The 19087-nt window shown below is 35.1% G+C and overlaps 1 protein-coding gene across 1 annotated transcript in view; it reads right to left on the minus strand.

Moving 5' to 3' along the window:
• SEMA3A (semaphorin 3A) overlaps nt 1–19087 on the minus strand; it is a gene marked incomplete at both ends in the record, with an annotated part of 190685 nt that overhangs the window by 77621 nt on the left and 93977 nt on the right. The window contains one exon of the mRNA XM_080936191.1: nt 416–509. Coding sequence (XP_080792317.1) covers nt 416–509 — 94 coding nt within the window. The remainder of the gene's footprint in view (nt 1–415; nt 510–19087) is intronic.

Below are 19087 nucleotides of genomic sequence, written 5' to 3' on the forward strand. Positions count from 1 at the left end.
GTTAGTCACATAAAATACCACAAGGGAGTCTCTGCCAGCTATCCCACCCCTTGGCTTCATCTTGTGGATGAAGTTGTCCAAATGTTGAAACAATTGTTTTTGACGTACAACTTTCATGATACACTGAATGCCATTTGCTTTTAACCATATCTCAAAAATTTTACTCTAGTTTTTCATGAAAGAAATATGCTTAAAAAAGAATTAAACTTTAACCAAGGAAGTACAATGATTTAGTAAACTATTCTGAAGTCACAGATGAGCTGTCTTCTCAAACATGATCCAGCTTGAATAGGGCAAACACAAGTCAACAATTAGTGATTTGTTTTTCCATTACAAAAGTGTATTTGTGAACATCACAGGTGATATTCTCCTCCTGACAAAAGGTTCACGAGTTAATCAGCTGATGGCTACATACCTATGAGAAGGGAGGCAGTCAGTAGTTTGGGGTCATAAGGACTCTTCCCACGACCATTTTCAAAATGTGAGTCCTGCAGCTTGAAAATGTTGTCCTGAAGAGTAAAGCAAGAGAAATATTTCATTTATTTATAAAAGAAGCATTTTTTCAACATGTCAGTAAATCAAAGAGAGGCTGAGTGTTCTCATTCAGCATGGAATACATTAATTTGTGTAAACTTTAGAAATGACAAAATGAATTAAATGGATTGAAAGAGCTAATCTTAACATATTAGCCAAATAGCTATTCCGTTTGATGATTTTTTTTTTTAAATCCGTGAGCATGCTGCAACTAAAAAGATACAAATGAAGGACAAAAAACAGGATTTGTTATTGTAGGATTAGGGTGGTTTTTGAATGTTTAGTGTGTGTCTGGTACATACATGTATGTCATATGAAAATAGATTTTGGAGAAGTAAAATGCAGATGTACACGAAGCAACTCATTGTCCTTATACATAGAAGAAAATAACAAGCTACGTTTCTAGACAATTTCTATCTGATCTTTGGTACACACAATCCACTAAGAAAGTTCTAGTGAATCTAGCCAGAGCTGTCAGTTCCCCTGCTCTTCTCTCTCTGCACCTTGTGTGCTTCTCCTGGAGTTTTCGGAGGCTCCATTAACCAGCAGGGGACATGAACCCATCCTTATCTCTTTCAAGGAAAGCAGTGCACCTTTGGCAGAGTTTGCCTGTGGGGTGACATTGTGAGAACAGTGAACATTCTTTTTGTTTTAACAGGTAGGTCATCTCTTTTGGGGGGATCCAGTACCCAGATGTAAGAATAATCGTTTAACTGCATAAACAAGCATGCTTATGGCACAAGGTAACATGTCTAACAGGCAGGCATGGCAACAAAAGCCCTATAAGAAGGTCTTAGACTCATGACTAAGAAGCCTCTGTGTCAATGTATATTGGGTGGTATATGTGACAGCTGAGCAAACTCAGGAGCATTTCTGGCACTCTGCACCCTTGGGTGACCCGGGTATGAATTAGGTCAGAAGATGTATGCTTTTTCCAGTGGTGAATTAACATTTCCATACATAAAATAGTGCTCTTGGCAATTTTTCTACTAATCACATAAAAGTATTTTCCAACTTACGATGGCAAACGGTTCGTTTTATGGTCAGTATGGATCGCTTTAACAGTATTTCTGATGGAACTCATGGCAGAGTTTCAAGTTAGACCTCTTCAAACCCATTCTGAATGGCAACGGAAGTCAAAGGGAAGGAAATGGAGCCACTCCGCAGCTCTGTTACAGTGACCGTGAGTTACCTGTCATCCTCTTTTTTTCACTGATTCAGTATTTTGTATCAGATGTCTGCTAGCAAGGATGGTGCCCGAGCTTTGTTCTGAAATTCATACTGTGTAATAATTTATGGGTTTTCTTAGAATCTTGCAGTTATAGCGGGAATGTTGGTGATCTAGGCACCAAGCCCAGCCTGGCAAATAATCAGATTCGGATTTCATGTGGCCATACTGTAACTCTGAACCTCTTGTCTAAAAACTCAATCTTAACATAAATGTTTAACCTTACAGTATTACCAGGAAAGATACTATAAAATTTATATAAAGAATCTTAATGCAGAAAAATAAATAGGTTATATGTCTTTTAATGCTGTTCATGTGACCACTCAGAGAATATACATGTTTAAAATAAGTTGCTACTCATATGGTAAACTTTTTAATGTGATATGAGAGAAACAATTTATATATTACTTTATGATATATATATATACAATATAACATATATTTAATTTAATATATGATATATTTAATTATGATTGAATAAATCACCAGAGATCTAATTTTATTTTAGATAATTCAGTACCAAAAATACAACATGAAAATTATTAACTTACACTAATGAAGATACAGAAAACCTGGTAATAGTTTGATTTCATTTTTTTATTAACATTACAAACTAGAAAACAAACCTGTTTCTGTGGAAGGATATATCTATGCTTGAGTCTATAATACAGAATTCAAATAAAATACTATCCCAATAACTGCATATGAGTATTCATTGAGAGTTGGAAGAAGCACTGAAAGAAGTCAAGGAAAGAACAGGACAAAGGCTATTGTTTCCTTTACTCGTCCACCTTTTATGATACCCACCACCACAGAGAAGCCATTTTTTTCAAAGGATGAAAGTGGCTATGATCCTATGTCTAAATTAATTAAACTCTGCCAACTTCGATGAGCTGAACTTCCAATGTTATATTGTGTTTGATTTACAAAGTAAAAGTTTAGACTCCAATGGAACAGTGGTTCAGCATGTCAGCCATAATTTAAGAGGAAAAAACAAAATGACCCTTGGTCTTGGTAACCTATAATATGCTCAGAACTGGCTTTCTTTTTCATTAACTTCACATATGAATACTAAATTAATCACTCTTTCTGCTGATAAAATGCCTTTCCTTTAAGCATAACTGATATTGACATTTCTGAATGTCTCCTATTTAATCTTTGTTCTACAGTGCTGCAAACACATGGAGTTTTCTTTACAGTCCAGTGAGATATGGTCATGGAATATATATCTGCGTTCTGTAGAGAGCAGTATATAAGGTTACTTGCATACACACACTTGTAGTATAAAGTCTATACCCATTGAATATGGAAATGGGTCCAAAGATGCTAACACTGGACAAAATGGCTGTTACTCCTGGCTCTGTCTTTTGCAGGCTTTGGACTTCAGGCAAAACTCTAAACCCTTCTATAACCCAGATTCTTCATCACAACAGAATAAGAAAAAAATCTGGCTTTTATGTTAAAAATGTATTGTTAAACTATATAAAAATTATAATGTATCCTAAAATCTTTTTTTAATATAGTAAAACCATTGGGTTTCAAACTTATCAAAATTTCTCATGCTATAGGGAAATATCCCTATATGTTCACAAGTAAAAGTTAGTATGGATTTTTAAAACACATGTAAGCATTTGATCTCTCATGGAGCACTGAAATTGTTCTTTCCTACTTTTGGATGAACTTATACTTGAAAGGCTGTATGGTAAAACAAAACAAACATGATTAAAGCCACCAAGGTGCAAAAATGTTGAGAATCTTAATTTATGTGTATTTTCCCCTTTCTTTAAATGAAGGTAGAGGGCAATGTGTTAAAACATCTTACTGATAGTGGCATACCCCTCGTCCTAAGAGTTGGGGGTGGAGGTAAGAAGATCAAAGGTCCAAGGTTATTCCTAACTACTTGGTAAATTTGAGGCTAGCCTGAGCTACCTGAAATTGTGTTCTAAAACAAGGAAAGAAAAAAAAATTTCTAGAAATCACAATACTATTAAATAAGATAACTAGAAACATAATATTCCTGCAACAGTCACAATTACCAATTAATCCTTACAATTATACATCTGACAGAGCTAGCACTTACATCATACGAATAATTAAATACACTGACTTAAAAGAAATCAAATAATGCAATGTAAAAAAAAAGGGGGGGAGGTATAAAAATAAACAGTCAACCTCCGGTAGATAGACTGGGCCCCAAGTGGAGGAATACTGTTATCAATCCACAGTCAAAATTTCTGACCCTGAAGTTTTCCTGTCTAAAAGAAGTTCAGGGAGAAAAATGGAGAAAAGACTAAGGGAAAGGTGGTCCAGTGACCAGGGCCCAACTGGGGAACCACCTCAAGGGGAAACACCAAGGCCTGACACTAGTACTGATGCTATGGTATGCTTACAGACAAGATCCTAGCAAGGCTGTCCTCTGAGAGGTCCAACAAGCAGCTGACTGACACAGATGCAGATGCTTACACTCAACCATAGGTTGGAAGTCAGGGGCTACTATGATTGAATTAAGGGAAGGATCAGAAGCAGCAGAAATGGGCAACCCCAAAGGATGACCAGCAGTCTGAATTAAGTGGGATCCCAGACACTGAGCCACCAAGCTGACTGCACAGCAGAGCTGGTCAGAGGCTCCTGACACATATATAGCAGAGGACTGACTGGTCTGGATTTAGTGGGAGAAAATGCACCTAATCCTCCACAAACTCGAGGGCCCGGGGAGAGGGGAGGTATGGTGGTGGAGAAGCATCCTCTTGGATACAGGAGGGAGGAGAAATGGGATGATGAACCGTGGGAAGGGGAACCAGGGGGAAGGGCAATGCCTGGATTGTAAATAAATAAATTAAATTAAATTAACGAAACATAAATAAATATTTTTCAATCATTTGCTTTCTGGTAAATGTAAATTAAAACCACTTTGAGATTTTATCTTTCCCAGTAATAAATTGCCAAGATTAATAAAAGAAATGATAGCAGATGCTACAGATTATGTTGGGGAAAGGGAACACTAGTATACTGCTGGTAAAAGTGCAAACCCATAAAGCCACTGTAGAAATTCATGTGGAGTTTCCTCAACAAACTATTAAACAATATTTTTGGGATTATACCCAAAGGACACTAGATCTTGTGTAGACCATGTTTGTTGCTGTTCAACCAATAATAGCAAAAAATGGAAACATCTTAGATGCCCATAAATTAATGAATAGATAATAAAATGTGATATACTTTTATGATGAAATATTATTCAGCTGTTAAGAAAAGGGAAATTATAAAATTTTCATGCAACTTGAAGGAGCTGGAAACTATTATCAGGAATAAAGTAATTCAGAACCAGAATGCAAAACTGTCATAGCCACAGGGTTTAGGTAGCTAGTAAGAAATCTGGCTGTGGGGATTCTACTAAGGAATAGAATGCAGAATTAATAAGGAATAAAGAGGGAATTAGAATAGGAATTTTAGTTAAAAATTTTTAGTTTAAAAAAGGTTGATTATCATCCTGAGTGAGATAACCCAGTCACAAAAGAACAGACAAATATGCAGTCACTGATAATTGGATACTAACCCCCAGAAAGCTCTGAAAACCCCAGAAACAACTCACAGACTGTGTGAAGTTCAAGAAAAGAAAAAAGAAAAGAAAAAACTATTATGTTTACTCCTTACACACCAAGAAAACATTGACTATTTCCAGGTTACATCTTGTTTTACATGTACTCTATGCTCATTGTAACTAGCAAGATCTTAATGCATACTATCAAACCTTTAAAAAAAAAGTACTGACAAAAATGTATTCACATACTTTCATGCATAAATGTTTAAAATCTGTAATTTATTTTTGTTTTTTAAAATAAAATTGTTCAATTTGAAACAAAAGGTTGATGTAAATGCTGCATTTTGAGACATATAACTTTCTGAGGAGCAAATTGATAGTCTCATTGGCCACTTTACATACTTCCTCTTCCACCTTTTGCTCATGTCTCCATAGCAACTCATAGACATTTTCCATCTAGATAATTGTCATTCTACAGTTTCCTTTTAAATAATAAATGTTACAGGAAGAAAAAAAAAAACACTATAGGAAGATTTGTTCATATTCTCTTATCTTAGCATGAACCTATTTTGAGATTTATTAGTTAATGGTGGTTCAACATTTAATCCAATAAAAACTTTAATGTTTCAAAGGTATAGTTCCCAGACATCACAATTTATACTTCTAACCATTATTTCTTCTGTAATTAAACTGGTTTTTGATGACAAAGGTTTTTCATATATTTTCATTATGTAAGCACATCCTAAAAGAGCAAAATAGTTACGGATGATTTGACAGCTTAAATATATATGAATTTACATCTTAATAAATTATCTAGAATTTTTAAATAAGAAAAATATGCTTAACAAACAATACATGCAGGATAGACCTTTTCTTTTTGATGTGTATGAGTTATCTTGTGTTTGTGCATGGATGCATGCCACCTACATGCCTAGTGTCTGCAGAAACTAGAGGAGGGCTTCAGATAGCCTGAAATCAGAGATCCCTGCAGGCGATTAAAAGACTCCATGTGTGTGCTGGGAATGGAATGCCAGTCCTCTGTCTGAGTAGCAAGTACTTTTAACCACTGAACCATTTCATCGGTTCCCAGGACAGTCATTAGACAAATATTCAGATAAAATTGAGCGGTTTCCTTGTCAGCACATTAATTACCACAGAGATACTCTATGTCATCTGTTGAGCTAGCACTTGGTAATAATTTACAGTCTCTTATAGTGAACTCTTGAATTATTTATGTGAGTATCTTGCTCCTAAATGTCAGTTTCTGCCTAAGGAACAAGACTTCTTTTGCTTAATTAACAAAATATAATCATACATTTAATTTTACTTTTTAACTAAAATACTTGATAATAGAAAGGAGTCCATATGCTTAAAATTACCATTTTTCTAATCTTGACATATGTATAAATACATATATAGTCAAATTACATTTTCAATTAGAGAAAGCATAATAAAGTCCACAAAAATTTATTTTTATTATTTATAGTAGTTAATATATTAGTCTGTCATAACTAAAAATGTATACATTGCTTTTAAAACATGACAGTTTTTTAGAAATCAAAGTTTAGAGAAATGTTTAGGAGAAAGTCTTGATGTAAATGATACATTGATTTAATAATAATATAACATTAGCAAATGAAGTTTTCTAGTTGTTCACATCCAAAATGGTTCATTCAGTGTATTCATTTGATTCCTGTATACAACATTTATCCATGTGCACTACTTAACATATCATATTTTTTTCTAATCATGTTCTTTACAATAATCTAAAAATATGAATGCATAAATCTTAGCCGATAATCCTGAGTGTTTGGAAAACAGAAGTTTAGAATTAAATTAACAGATTGACTTCCAGATTACCGCTTTAATTTCTGTTTTCTCATCTTGGTTTCTTTTTACAACAGCCTTGGAACAAAGTTGGGGGTGGCTTGCATCAAGGTGGCAGAAACAGAAGATAAAAAATAGACTCTATCTGTTGAGTTCTGGGACTGCCTCCAGGTTCGCTTTAGTGCCCTTCCTTCACTGCTGAGTCACACAGAGAAGCCGATCTCTCTGCCTTCTTTGTGACTAAGGAGTGGGGAGAACAGAGTGTAGAATCCAGAGACAGAGGATATTCTACATCCCTTCCATGTTCAGACTGGGACTGATTGGTTCAAGCTGTGTTCTAGCGAAAAGGCTCCCTGTCAGGATGAACCGAGAAAGGTGGAGAGCGGACACTATTGTATTGTGACTGTGTAAGTTTTGCATTACTATCTAAAACAAACAAGAAAAACATTTTAAAGAAGTGTATTTCCTTAGGTCATGTTTATATATGGTATTACTTATAAGTGGTGAGCTTTAATGTAAAGAAAAGTTTTGAAACAGTTATTTGTAAACGTTTAATCAAAAGTTCATCATCAGAGATGACTAAGAAAAATTTCAGAGGCTCTTGACCTTATAAAATTTATAGACAAGGTTAATGATGTCATTACTCTTTGGGTTTTATGAGTTGTTACTATTAACCAAACTCAAAAGAAGTCCAACATATTTAAAATTTTCTTGACAGGAGAAGTAAATTTTGGTACTATCATAATATTAAAATATTACTGGTGGCACAGTCTCTAACAACTATTTAAGCCTACAAATATGTAGAAATATTGTAGTTAAACTAGTTTGTTGTGTTACTATCTACTGCAAGAATGCACTGATGTATGAATAAAGGAGTGAGTTATTATATCCTGAGGTGGTGGGTGACTTTAAGAAAATATGGTTTTCTAGACAGAAGAAGATATTTGAACATATATGCTCACTGAGATTTTGACAGCATGTAAAATCCCCCAAAAGTTGGACCAGACATACAATCATTATGGAGCACGTTGGTATGCACAAAATTCCACCACTAGCTGAAGACCTTTAAAAGTAATTTTTATTTGCCAACTGTAATTGTCATCTTACAGGTATACTGCGTAATAAGCTCACCCTTTCTAGTTCTTTCTGAAGTTTAGCTGGCTGGTTCAGTGCAGCTGGTCTGACTTATATTTTCTCTCCAAGATGAGTGATTCAAACTGGCTTCTCTCAGCTTCTGATTGAATTGCTCTACTTAGAAAAACTTTCTCTGGATTCTAGGAGCTGTACTGTACTAACCTCACTAAATCGCACTGCATGAACTCAACTGAACTGCATTCACTGCACTGCCCTCCCTCCTAAACCACTAAGCACTGCTCTTAAGTATTTCCTGCTTGTTCTGATGAGTGTGGGGTGTGTCTTATCTCTGACTCATTAGGTCAAAATTCTTCTGACTCATCACTTTGTTTGCCTCTCAATTAGAGGTCACTTTCAAACATGGCTGCTTCCTTCTACAGACTAACTTCACCTTCATTGTTTGGGATTAAATGTATGTACTAAAGACATGTCTGTATTCTAACCAGAGTGATTTGAAAAGTGTGTCATTTTAGCTGTATGACACAGACCTAGAAGGTCTTTGTATGTGATCCCTTGCCAGAGCAGCTATGTTGCTAGATTAAACTTCTTGTACAAGGAACTATGGACGTTTCTTGACAGCTGGGAAGAGTAAGCTTTTTTATGAGATGCATTCTGATTGCTATCGCATATCGACTCCATGGCATTCCTCACCTCCCTTCTCCTTTTTTGCCATTTCCTTTTCTGTATTTATTTATTTTTGTCGTGTTTTGAGACTCAGTGGGCTTTAGCAGGGCCAACTATATGCCTGTGGGTTTGGAATGCCTGTCAGAGCTGGTGGAATCAAAAGGGCAGGAATCTTAGCTACTTTTATAGGAATCATTTAAATAAGACATTGTCAACTGCTAGTACTATTTACACCTATGTCACTGTTGTATAATAAAAGTAGCTTTGCACTTAAATTATCAAATATATCATCGTAGAAATATATAAAAATGAAATAATTTTAATTTCCAACTTGATTAAGAATTGGTTACTTAAGTTATATTGCTAAATAATAATTTCATTGTATAGTCTATCTTAAATATATCTTAAATGGCATTAAATTAAATTCATACCTTTATAGAAATGTGGATTCTCACTATAACAAATATCGCTTTAACAATATATTTTTGCAAATAAATGTAAGGAAATGTTATGAAAGGTAATGGAGACTGAAGTGAAAACTGACTGAAATAATAAGCATGTCTTATAGGTAGTTTTTTATTTTAATTTAATATATAATCCATCAAAATGATAAAATTGATGGGATTCAGAGATCTTACCTTACTATCTCAGGACAACAATGTTTCCTACTATTTACCCTGACTCCTACCCTGCTCAATTTTGTGAACTAGACTACATTCAGTACAATTTTTAATTATACACATGTATTATATACACATGTATCCCATTGCTAATTATTCTTTGTTACTTCTTTCTGACTTTTGTTACTTTTTTACTTGACCAAGTCCAAGTTTCTGCTCCGTTGTTCATACAAGTAGATAGAGAACATACTGGCTCACTTAGAATCGTAATGTCTTCCAGGCTTTTTCAGCTGCTCTAACACATTTAGTTATTGAGTCTGAATTTTTAGAATTATTTATACTTTTTCAATGATTTTCAAGATTATTTTTCTTTCAAAATTCTTTATATTATTTATTTTAATAATAATAGTTTTAGAAAAGACCATGAAGATTAGAAGGTAACTGTTTGGCTGCTATTTCCCACGATAGACATCGGGTTATTACAACAAATAGATTTTCCCTCATTATAGATAACAAGAAAGGTGCAGGGTGAACGGCCCTGAGAGGAAGCCTGGTAAAGTAGAGCTAAAGGCTAGAAGTCCTGGAAACCCTGAAAGGACAGTAGGAGCTTTGCCTGCTCCCAGAACTAGGCCCCTATCATGTAGCCACCCCATACCCCCTTCAAGAGAATAGTGGCCATTAGTCACATAAGAGCAATGCCCAAAGACCTTCCACATGTAGATGAGACATTCCTAACATCTCAGACCAAGACAGTAGGAAAAGACCACAGTCACCTAGGTCCGTAACAGAGTTCTCCATGCTGATGAGGTTCCTAGAGACCGGGAGGACTCAGCCAATAAGCTTCCCTTCCGCAGACATTGCTCTCTGAAAAGATATTTAAACTCAGGCCCACCCTGAGAAAGTGGGGTTTGGCTTTATGTATCTACTTTTCCCTAAGACAATAAACTGTTTAGGACCATGGACTGTCTCTTTTCACTAAGATCCACCTGTCGGGAGCTATAAAGAAGACCTTTGCCTACAGAGACTCAGCCAAATCTCCCACAGGTCTCTCAGCACTCCAAGCCACGACCACCACCAATACTACCACCATCAAGCTAAGGACAATCATCCCTGCCCGTGTCTCCATTCCCAGCTCTTCTGCAACTCCCAGCTGTGCCTGGACGTCCAAGTGTCTGTGGACCCCAGATTCACGGCCTCATGCAGGCCTGGGGACCCCTGAACCAGCTCTGGCTTTCCTACACCCAAGGCTACACTTTCCCACCCCTGATTCTTGACTAGCACCATCCAATATGCTGGGATTACCATATATGCTTGAGTTAGTGATCAAGCATAATTTGATAAAATGATATATTTTTGAAAGAAATTTATCATGACAATTAAATATACCAAAAAACAGTTATAACTAATTATAATTCAGTATGATGTACTTTACAAATTTCATGCACAAATACTTGAATATAGGAAGGAATATAATATGCTTGTTAATGACTGAATCAAAACAGGGAATAAGAATCTTCTTAAACCAAGGCCAAATGACTTACAAAGTCATCTGTTTATTCCAGACTTTATAAGTCATAAAATAACTCTCTAGACCTATTTCGTTTAGAAGAATACCTAATAGCTCATATAAAATAAATAGCAAATAATTGGAAGAAAATCCATTACTATACTTTGCTACCAAGACAAAGGTAATATTGGTTTTTTGTTATTTTTGTTATTTTTTTAATACTTGGCCCTTAATTACTTGTATTTTTCTCTGTTTAGCTTTTTTTTAAGTTTACTCTTCTTTCCTATATTACATCCCAACATCAACTTACTCTCGCTCCTCCCCTCCATCCCACTTTCACCAGATCCTCTCCTTTCCTTCAGAATAAAGGCAGATCTTCCAGGGATATCAAGCAAATATGACATAACAGGTTATAAGATTAGGTACATACCCAAGTCCTCTTACCAAAGGACAAATTGTGTGCTCAGTCTGTGGTTTTCCAAAAATTAATATTTCTGGACCTCAAGCTTAATAACTTACCATTTAAAGGCAGCTTCTCTGTCATGGGTGTGTGAGAGCGTGTCTGCTCCTCCAGAATAAACCATATGATTCAGTTAACCATCTCCCTTCTAACAAGCAAACTTAGCACTGCCTCAAGCATTAAGCTACTTTTAAACTTTTTATGATTTAATTTCATGTGTATTGATTTATTACTGTATGCATATCTAGGCACCACACACATCTCTGCATCTCTGGTACCCACAGAGGCCAGAATAGGGTTTCAGATCCCATGGAGTTGGAGATGCAGACAGTTGTGAGCTGCCATGTGTGCGCTGAGACAAGAAGAGTAGATCCCTGGACAAGCAGCCACAGGTCCTCATCTCCCAGCCTTCGCTTTTGGTCTAAACACTAGCCTTTTATTAAAAAACCCTACGCGTATTTCATCTTTTACATTCAGCCTTAATTATTTTTATAAATGGTCTGTGGGATACAAATCACTGGAGGAAAATGATAATTGTATTTATTATGAGACTAAATAAAATGCAAAATTTAACTTTCAGTTAGCAGTGCTTCACGTCTAAATACTTTCAAGATAGAAGCAATTCAACAAATACATTCAGTGTTTTATAAATGATTATTTTTTCCTTGCCAAATGCTTGTACAAATAAAATCCAGGATTTCAAATTAAATAGCTGTAAGCAGCTTATAACCTTAGCTCACAATTCACTGTTTCTATTTCTTCTACCTCTGTCATGATTCCGTTCTCCCTGCCCTAGCAACATCTCTACATCTCCATCTGGGTTTACTCAGGGCCGTCAGCTCATCCCACCAGTTAATTTTTTTCTCTTAGAGTAGTGTCTAGGATTTTATGGTGGATTTCAAAGCTCTGTGTAATATGATGCCCTCCCACATCTATGTTCTCATTTCCTAAAACACCCCCTCTCATCCTCCCTTTGCTCATCCCAAACTGCAATGCAACCCATTGATGCCGTCAGCCAAAATTATCTCATTCCAAAAGTAGCATCCTCCCTTGTTAATATTGGCATATCCTTCTCCTCCATTCCTAACATCCCTTGGAAAGTTTCCACTAGTAGGAGCAGTGTAACATTGCATGGTTACTTTTGGGTTTCTATACACTGTAACCTTAGTTTTTCCCAATGCTTTGGCAGTGTATAATGGCAAAGAGTAGTCACTTTCCTGTAAATGTTTACAGTATTAGTTTGTGTTTGAGAGAAATATTTTTCTAACTTGATCCATATTGAAAAAAATGCACTTATTTTTGTGATCAACTCTCTACCTTGTTTTGCAACAGTCACAAATTTTGTTTCAAGTCCTGGGCTATTTGGGATAAATGGTGTTGCTAAGACATGCAAGAAAGAAACATAAAACAAAGCTACATCAGTTTTCCATGTTTCCTGACATGCATTAGCCTGTGTCAAGTTAAGGTCTGTGCAGATATCATAGCTTCACATATGTGGCTTTTGCCATCGTGGGACAATGTTCTTCCATCACGAAATATGCATACCAGAGCCCAGAGTAATATAGCAAACTTTTCTTTTTCTATATTTCTGTGGCTATAAACTATTGGCATGAGGCCTGACACATTTGCAGAATCAGCTCATAGACAGCAAAGACATAAATCATGCTGCAGTTGGTATGACTTCAATGGCCAACCCTTGCCATCATTCTCTGCTAAACCAGTGGTAAACCACAGCCGGGCAAACTGCAAACTTATTGACAGCCATGTGCTGAATGAATGTCCCATGACTGGAAGATTTGCTGTTCTGTGGGTACTAGAGCCTTACATTACCACCCTTAAAATTGCTTTATTCCACGTGATAATAGCATCTAAGCTTTTTGTTGTTTTATTGCTATTTTCTCATATTTACAATTTTCACATATGATCTATAGATTTCATGTCCTTTTTTTTTTTTTTGTCTATTATAACTAAAGAAATGCTTTGGTGTATGGCATAAAACCAATAAGAGAACTGAAGCTCTTGTATGAATGACCAAAGGATCCTACTAGAAGAGAGTAGGCTCATATGAATGCTCTTTTTTAAAAAAAATCATTTATTTATTTTTATTTCATGTGCATTGGCAATTTCTACATGTATGTCTGGGTGTCAGATCCCTGGGGACTGAAATTACACAAAGTTTTGAGCTGCCATCTGGGTGCTGGGTCCTCTAGATATGCATTGAGGGCTCTTCATCTCTGAGCCATCTCTCCAGCCCCATATTTATTTATTCTTAAATGTTAAAATTATCATCTAGAACATAAAAGTAATGACTACCAACTGTTGGGATTCAGACTAGCAGCTAAGATGAAAATTTCACATACCAATGTGGACCTGACCTGCAGGTTCTTCCAGCATCCTGCAGTATACCTGGTATACCCCACCCTGTACCCTGAACCAAGTAGCTGGGCTTCCCCTCTCCCATAGGCTCTTTCCTATGTAATATAGTAATTTTACTATATAATATAGTCATCTTGGTCTCTCCCTAGTTTTCTCTTCTCTCTCCTTCTCTGCATGTTTACTCTTCCTGCATGCACAAGTAGTTCTTTCTGTCTTTCTCTCTCAGTTCCCCTCTGTTTTGTTCACCATGGAGACTTCCCTAGCCTCATTCCTTGGGACCCATAACCCGCCCCCCCCCCCCACAAAGAACAGCTTCCCAATAAACCTGCCTTCATATACTCTAATCCAGCTTGAATTGGCTCATTTCCCTGGCAAGGAAATAACATATCACAACTAAACTTCTTTTTTTATATGTTGCCACAGACCCACTTAATCCATCCCTGGTTTGGATATTCCTCCCAACCTTAGCATCTAGAAACTAGAGTCCAGCATTTCATTTTCTCACTTCCTGTTACCAAGAAAAACAATGCTCCACATATTATTAATATAGTCAACAATATTTGTTGACTATATATCCTGCATATATATATACCTTGTATTTGCTAGTTCACTTAATCCCTTTAAAATACTATCTTATTTTATAAATTAGCTCACAAAGTAACAGCTTTATAGGTGGGATATATCCATATGTCTTTAATTTTGATTGATCCACCCTCTCCCAACCATAAATATGTTATCAGCTCTTAGAAGAGTACTAGCATTTCTTTAACTTTTCCTTTTAATGCATTGGTTGTGATAACCTAGAGCTCACTTTTACTGTTTCCTAGACAATTTTCCAAATCACTTCTTCTAGAAATCACTATTATTTATTTTATTTGTTTGCTTTTATAGAGTTTGAATGGGATTCTAAGAAATGTTAAGAGGTGTTTAGCCACTTAGCTGTAACCCCAGGGTACTACCAGTGTTTCTCAAATCGTTCTTTGTTTGTGTTAATTACTAACTTAATAATCACAGTAGCTGTCTTTATTCATATGCATATTTTCAAGATCCTACCTAATTGTCTAATCCTAACAATTTAACCTATTTTTTTTCTTATTCACACTTGACAAAACAAAGTATTCAATTTTTTTCTATAAAAGAGTTTCATATCTTTGTATTTTTGCTGTTTTTTAAGGAAAAAATATTTACCTTTTGCAAATATTTATCTATACAAATGTTTCTAGAACATTATAAAATTAATTTTAAGTAAGTTAAAGTACAGTTACTAAAAGATTAATAGTTATACCAAACTGAGTTCAAAACAAAAGCCTGTGTTGTCCTAGTTATACCTTTACATAGGTTAACTTGCTCTTTCCCAACTTTCTCATTTCTAAAGAAAAGAAAAAAGAAGAAAAGATATCTGCCTGTTTAGAATGTTGTAGGATTTAAATGGATAATTTAGTTGGCAAAATGTTTAAATATGCAGTCATTGATTTCTATAATATTGTTTAAGATTCTTCTTTCTTCCAATGCCAGGGGACAGAAAAACTTAGGTCTCTGGCAGGAGGTGCTAAGGAAGAGAGAAGAGACAATATGGCAATACTTTTATAACATTCATTTAATGTTGATCTATAGTTCTTAAACAACAGGGTCATGAAAATATCATTTTCTCATTCTTCTCCTCCTCCTCTTCCTCCTTCCTCTGCCCCATTCTCCTTCCTTTTCCTTCTTCCTCCCCCCTCCTTCCCCCTTCCCTCCTCCTGCTCCTCCCTCTTTTTCAAATAGAATCACAATATAGCTCTGCTTGTCCTGCAAATCACTAGATAAAAAGGCTGGCCTCCAACTCACAGATATATATTCGTCTTCCTTTGTTTCTAAGTGTTGGGATTAAACATGTACATCAGTATTCCTGGCTCTGCATTATCATCTTTCTATCACTCATGCAAAATACTCAGAGAAACAACTTCACAAAACATAGTTGTGGTTTCACAACCTCAAATGCCTCTATTTATGAATTGCTGTTTCTATTATTTGGGCCCAAGGTACAGTAGTGAGAGTTATAGGTGGCAGATCGGCGGTTCACCTCATGACAGACCAAATGCTGATGCCATGTATGTGTGTGGGCTGAAATATTAATCCTAAAACAAAACAATTAGTTCAGTTTAGAGTTGTTAGGGGAAAGAATGCATTTACTAAAAGGCATATACTAACATATACGTCCAGCAATATATTGATGCATGCAATATTTTTTGAGGACCTATGTGAAATACTCCTTTTAAACCAAAAATGGAAATATCTAGATGTCATATTAGCTCGACGTTCCTTAGTATTCCAACTGACAAAGAAAATGTGCTCTTATACATATCATATATATCACGACTGACATAAATGGTACAAAAAAACTGGACCTTTTTGAAAATGAATGAAGTACTTAATAAATGCTAATCTGTTGAACAAGTGGTTTTTCGTCTCAGAGCATCTTACCTATAATACTAATAAATTATATTCTATTAATAAATGCATCTAGCAATCATTAGTAATAAACTAAAATTATTGATTTTAGTTTAGTTAAAGGCATGAATGTAACAGCTGAACAGTTACATGGCCTTCAATTACTTGTCTGAGATGTTATATCTAAAGTACATAAACATACACACTAATTTCAAATTCCCCAAGCACCTAATAAAAAACAGACCTCTTCTGTCAAAGTACTTATTAGCATTTCTTATGGTAAATGCATTTTGAACACCATTTCACAAGTGACTGCTTCTTTTATAATTGTCCAGTGAAAGTTGTATGTACGTGCATTTGTGTAAACACACATGTACACACAGAAAAACTCAGTTTGTTAACTATGTTTCTTTAGAGACTTAGGTTTGCTTATTACAAAGATGCTTATTTTTAAGCCTTATACCATGTACTAAGGGGACAATACTGAAGTTTGGAGCTTAATTATCAAATATATAGAGAGAGATGAACATAAGACAATTTTAAATTCTGCTTTTGAAGTTTGAGCACCTCTATTCTCTTAATAAGAATTTTTCAGAACAATAAACAAATCCAGGACAATAAAAGTCAATTTAATTATTTAAAAAGAAAGATGAAGATGTGTGTTATATAAAATATCTAAAATTAATTAATGATCAAAAAATAATGGTTATTGGACTATGATCCACTCTATGGTACTTTTCTTCATTATTTGTTCTTTAAATGATAGAACAAGTCAAAGTTCTCAGATAACTTTTATAAATTCATAACATTAATGTGTCACATGGCAACCCATGTTCTCATTTCAAAGAAAACAATTCAGCTAAAATACAGAGACAGGAAAGCTTAGGACACAGTATTAAACAAAATGTTTAAGAATAATGAAAGTTTAAACAAAATAGAAATGAAAACACATATCCAAATATGATGAAATAATTGTCTAAACTATACTTTTTCTAGGCAAATGTTTATATAAGTATGTATGTATGTATGTATATACACACACATATACACACACACATATATATGTATAGAATGGATTTATCCATATTTATCATATGTGGATATTATATTTGTCTATTTGAATATCAGTAATTACATTTATTTATTCATTTATTTGAAGTAGCAAATATTATTATAAAGAGTTTCAATATGTCTAATAATGTGGTCTAATAATAATTATATGACAAATAGAAAAGAATACACTTCTTTGGAGATGACTGTATATTTCATATCAGGATAGAAGTATCGAAGAGATAAACACACACCATACCACTGCAAATACCAGGCTATGTGGATTTGAAATGAGAACTATAATAGGATGATGGCAACTCACAGAGCACTCAGCACATGGTTTGACTGGACCTTGCACATTTGTGGCAACATTCTTTTGAGGTAAAAGCATTAAGCCTATGAACTAATATTATTACTGAGTCAACATGGTTTCTAATAGTCAGTCAGGCTTACTGAAACTCTTTCACCTTTAGAAAGATTCTCTCTGTCTCTATCTATCTATCTATCTATCTATCTATCTATCTATCTATCTATCTATCTATCTATATCTATCTATCTCTGTCTCTCTTATTTTTATCCTTTTTTTGGCAATGTCTTTAGATTTTTCTCTATGAGTATCAGGAATGAAAATTTTGCTTGTATCTACTGAGTGAAGGGCTTAAACACAGAAGGTGTTTTAATGATAATGTTTCTTTCTCTTAACAGCTAATCATTTAAAGCACTCAGAGGGTTCTGCTGAAAATCTGAAAAGTTATGAACAAATACAACCCTGTTATAGTAAATGACCATGGTCCTTAATAAACAGAGATGATTGTTCCATCTGAAAGTAACCCCGAAGGATCCTATAGATTTTAGATTACGGTCAGCTCACAATCTTCCCTCTTCATGTTGAAGTGGATTAATGTCTTACATATGTCAAACACACACTGTTCTTACACAGGAAAAAATAAAAGGCACTTAAAGGGAGCTGAGGGAAAGTTGCTTCCTCCGGATTGAAATGCCTGATTGTTGGGCAGGCTGTGTCATCTTGTGCCAATTGAAATTCTAATGGGGGAAGATGAAAGGCAACTCTTCTACCAAAATAAAATTTGTCTTTATCCTAAGAAGGCTTTAATTCCAAACTCAAACAGCAGAGTCCATTTTCCATATAATGGTACCTCCAATTATTATCTCCTGAAAATCAATGTGTACACAACTCTCTTTGTCTTTCTCCTTTGTCCTCCGAAGCCCTAAATTTTGACTTCCCCATGATTAAATAAAAATGGTGCTCCAGATCACTTTAGTTTTGTCCACCTATGTATCAGCCTTGAATTTATTTTTAGAAATAAAAGTTGGTTCATTGTTAGTCATTTTCCTTCAGTGGTGAAACTAATATCCAGGAAAGAAATGTCAGCTAAACATAAATAGTAAAAAATAAAGTTTACTATTAAGAACTCTGTCAATACTCTTCCAACTCTAAGTTGAAGGGTCATGTGCTGTCCATACTGACACAGATGTAGAATCTTTCAGTGTTCTTAATTCTGCAACAAAATGCCATATAAGGAAAGGTGGGGCAATAATGCAGTGAGGACATCAGTAGGACTATCAGTAGGACTATGATGTAGATTTCAGTGTGAACAGTCCAGTTGCTGAGTGAGAAGATCCTATACAACCTACTGAAGTACCTCTTTCCAAGTATTGATATCTACATGGGTCTAATCCATCTGAACCTAGAGCTCAGAATAAACCTAATAAATTTTCTTATGTGATAAAGTCT

Source organism: Micromys minutus (assembly GCF_963924665.1).
Source record: "Micromys minutus genome assembly, chromosome: 23".
Classification (NCBI taxonomy): domain Eukaryota; kingdom Metazoa; phylum Chordata; class Mammalia; order Rodentia; family Muridae; genus Micromys; species Micromys minutus.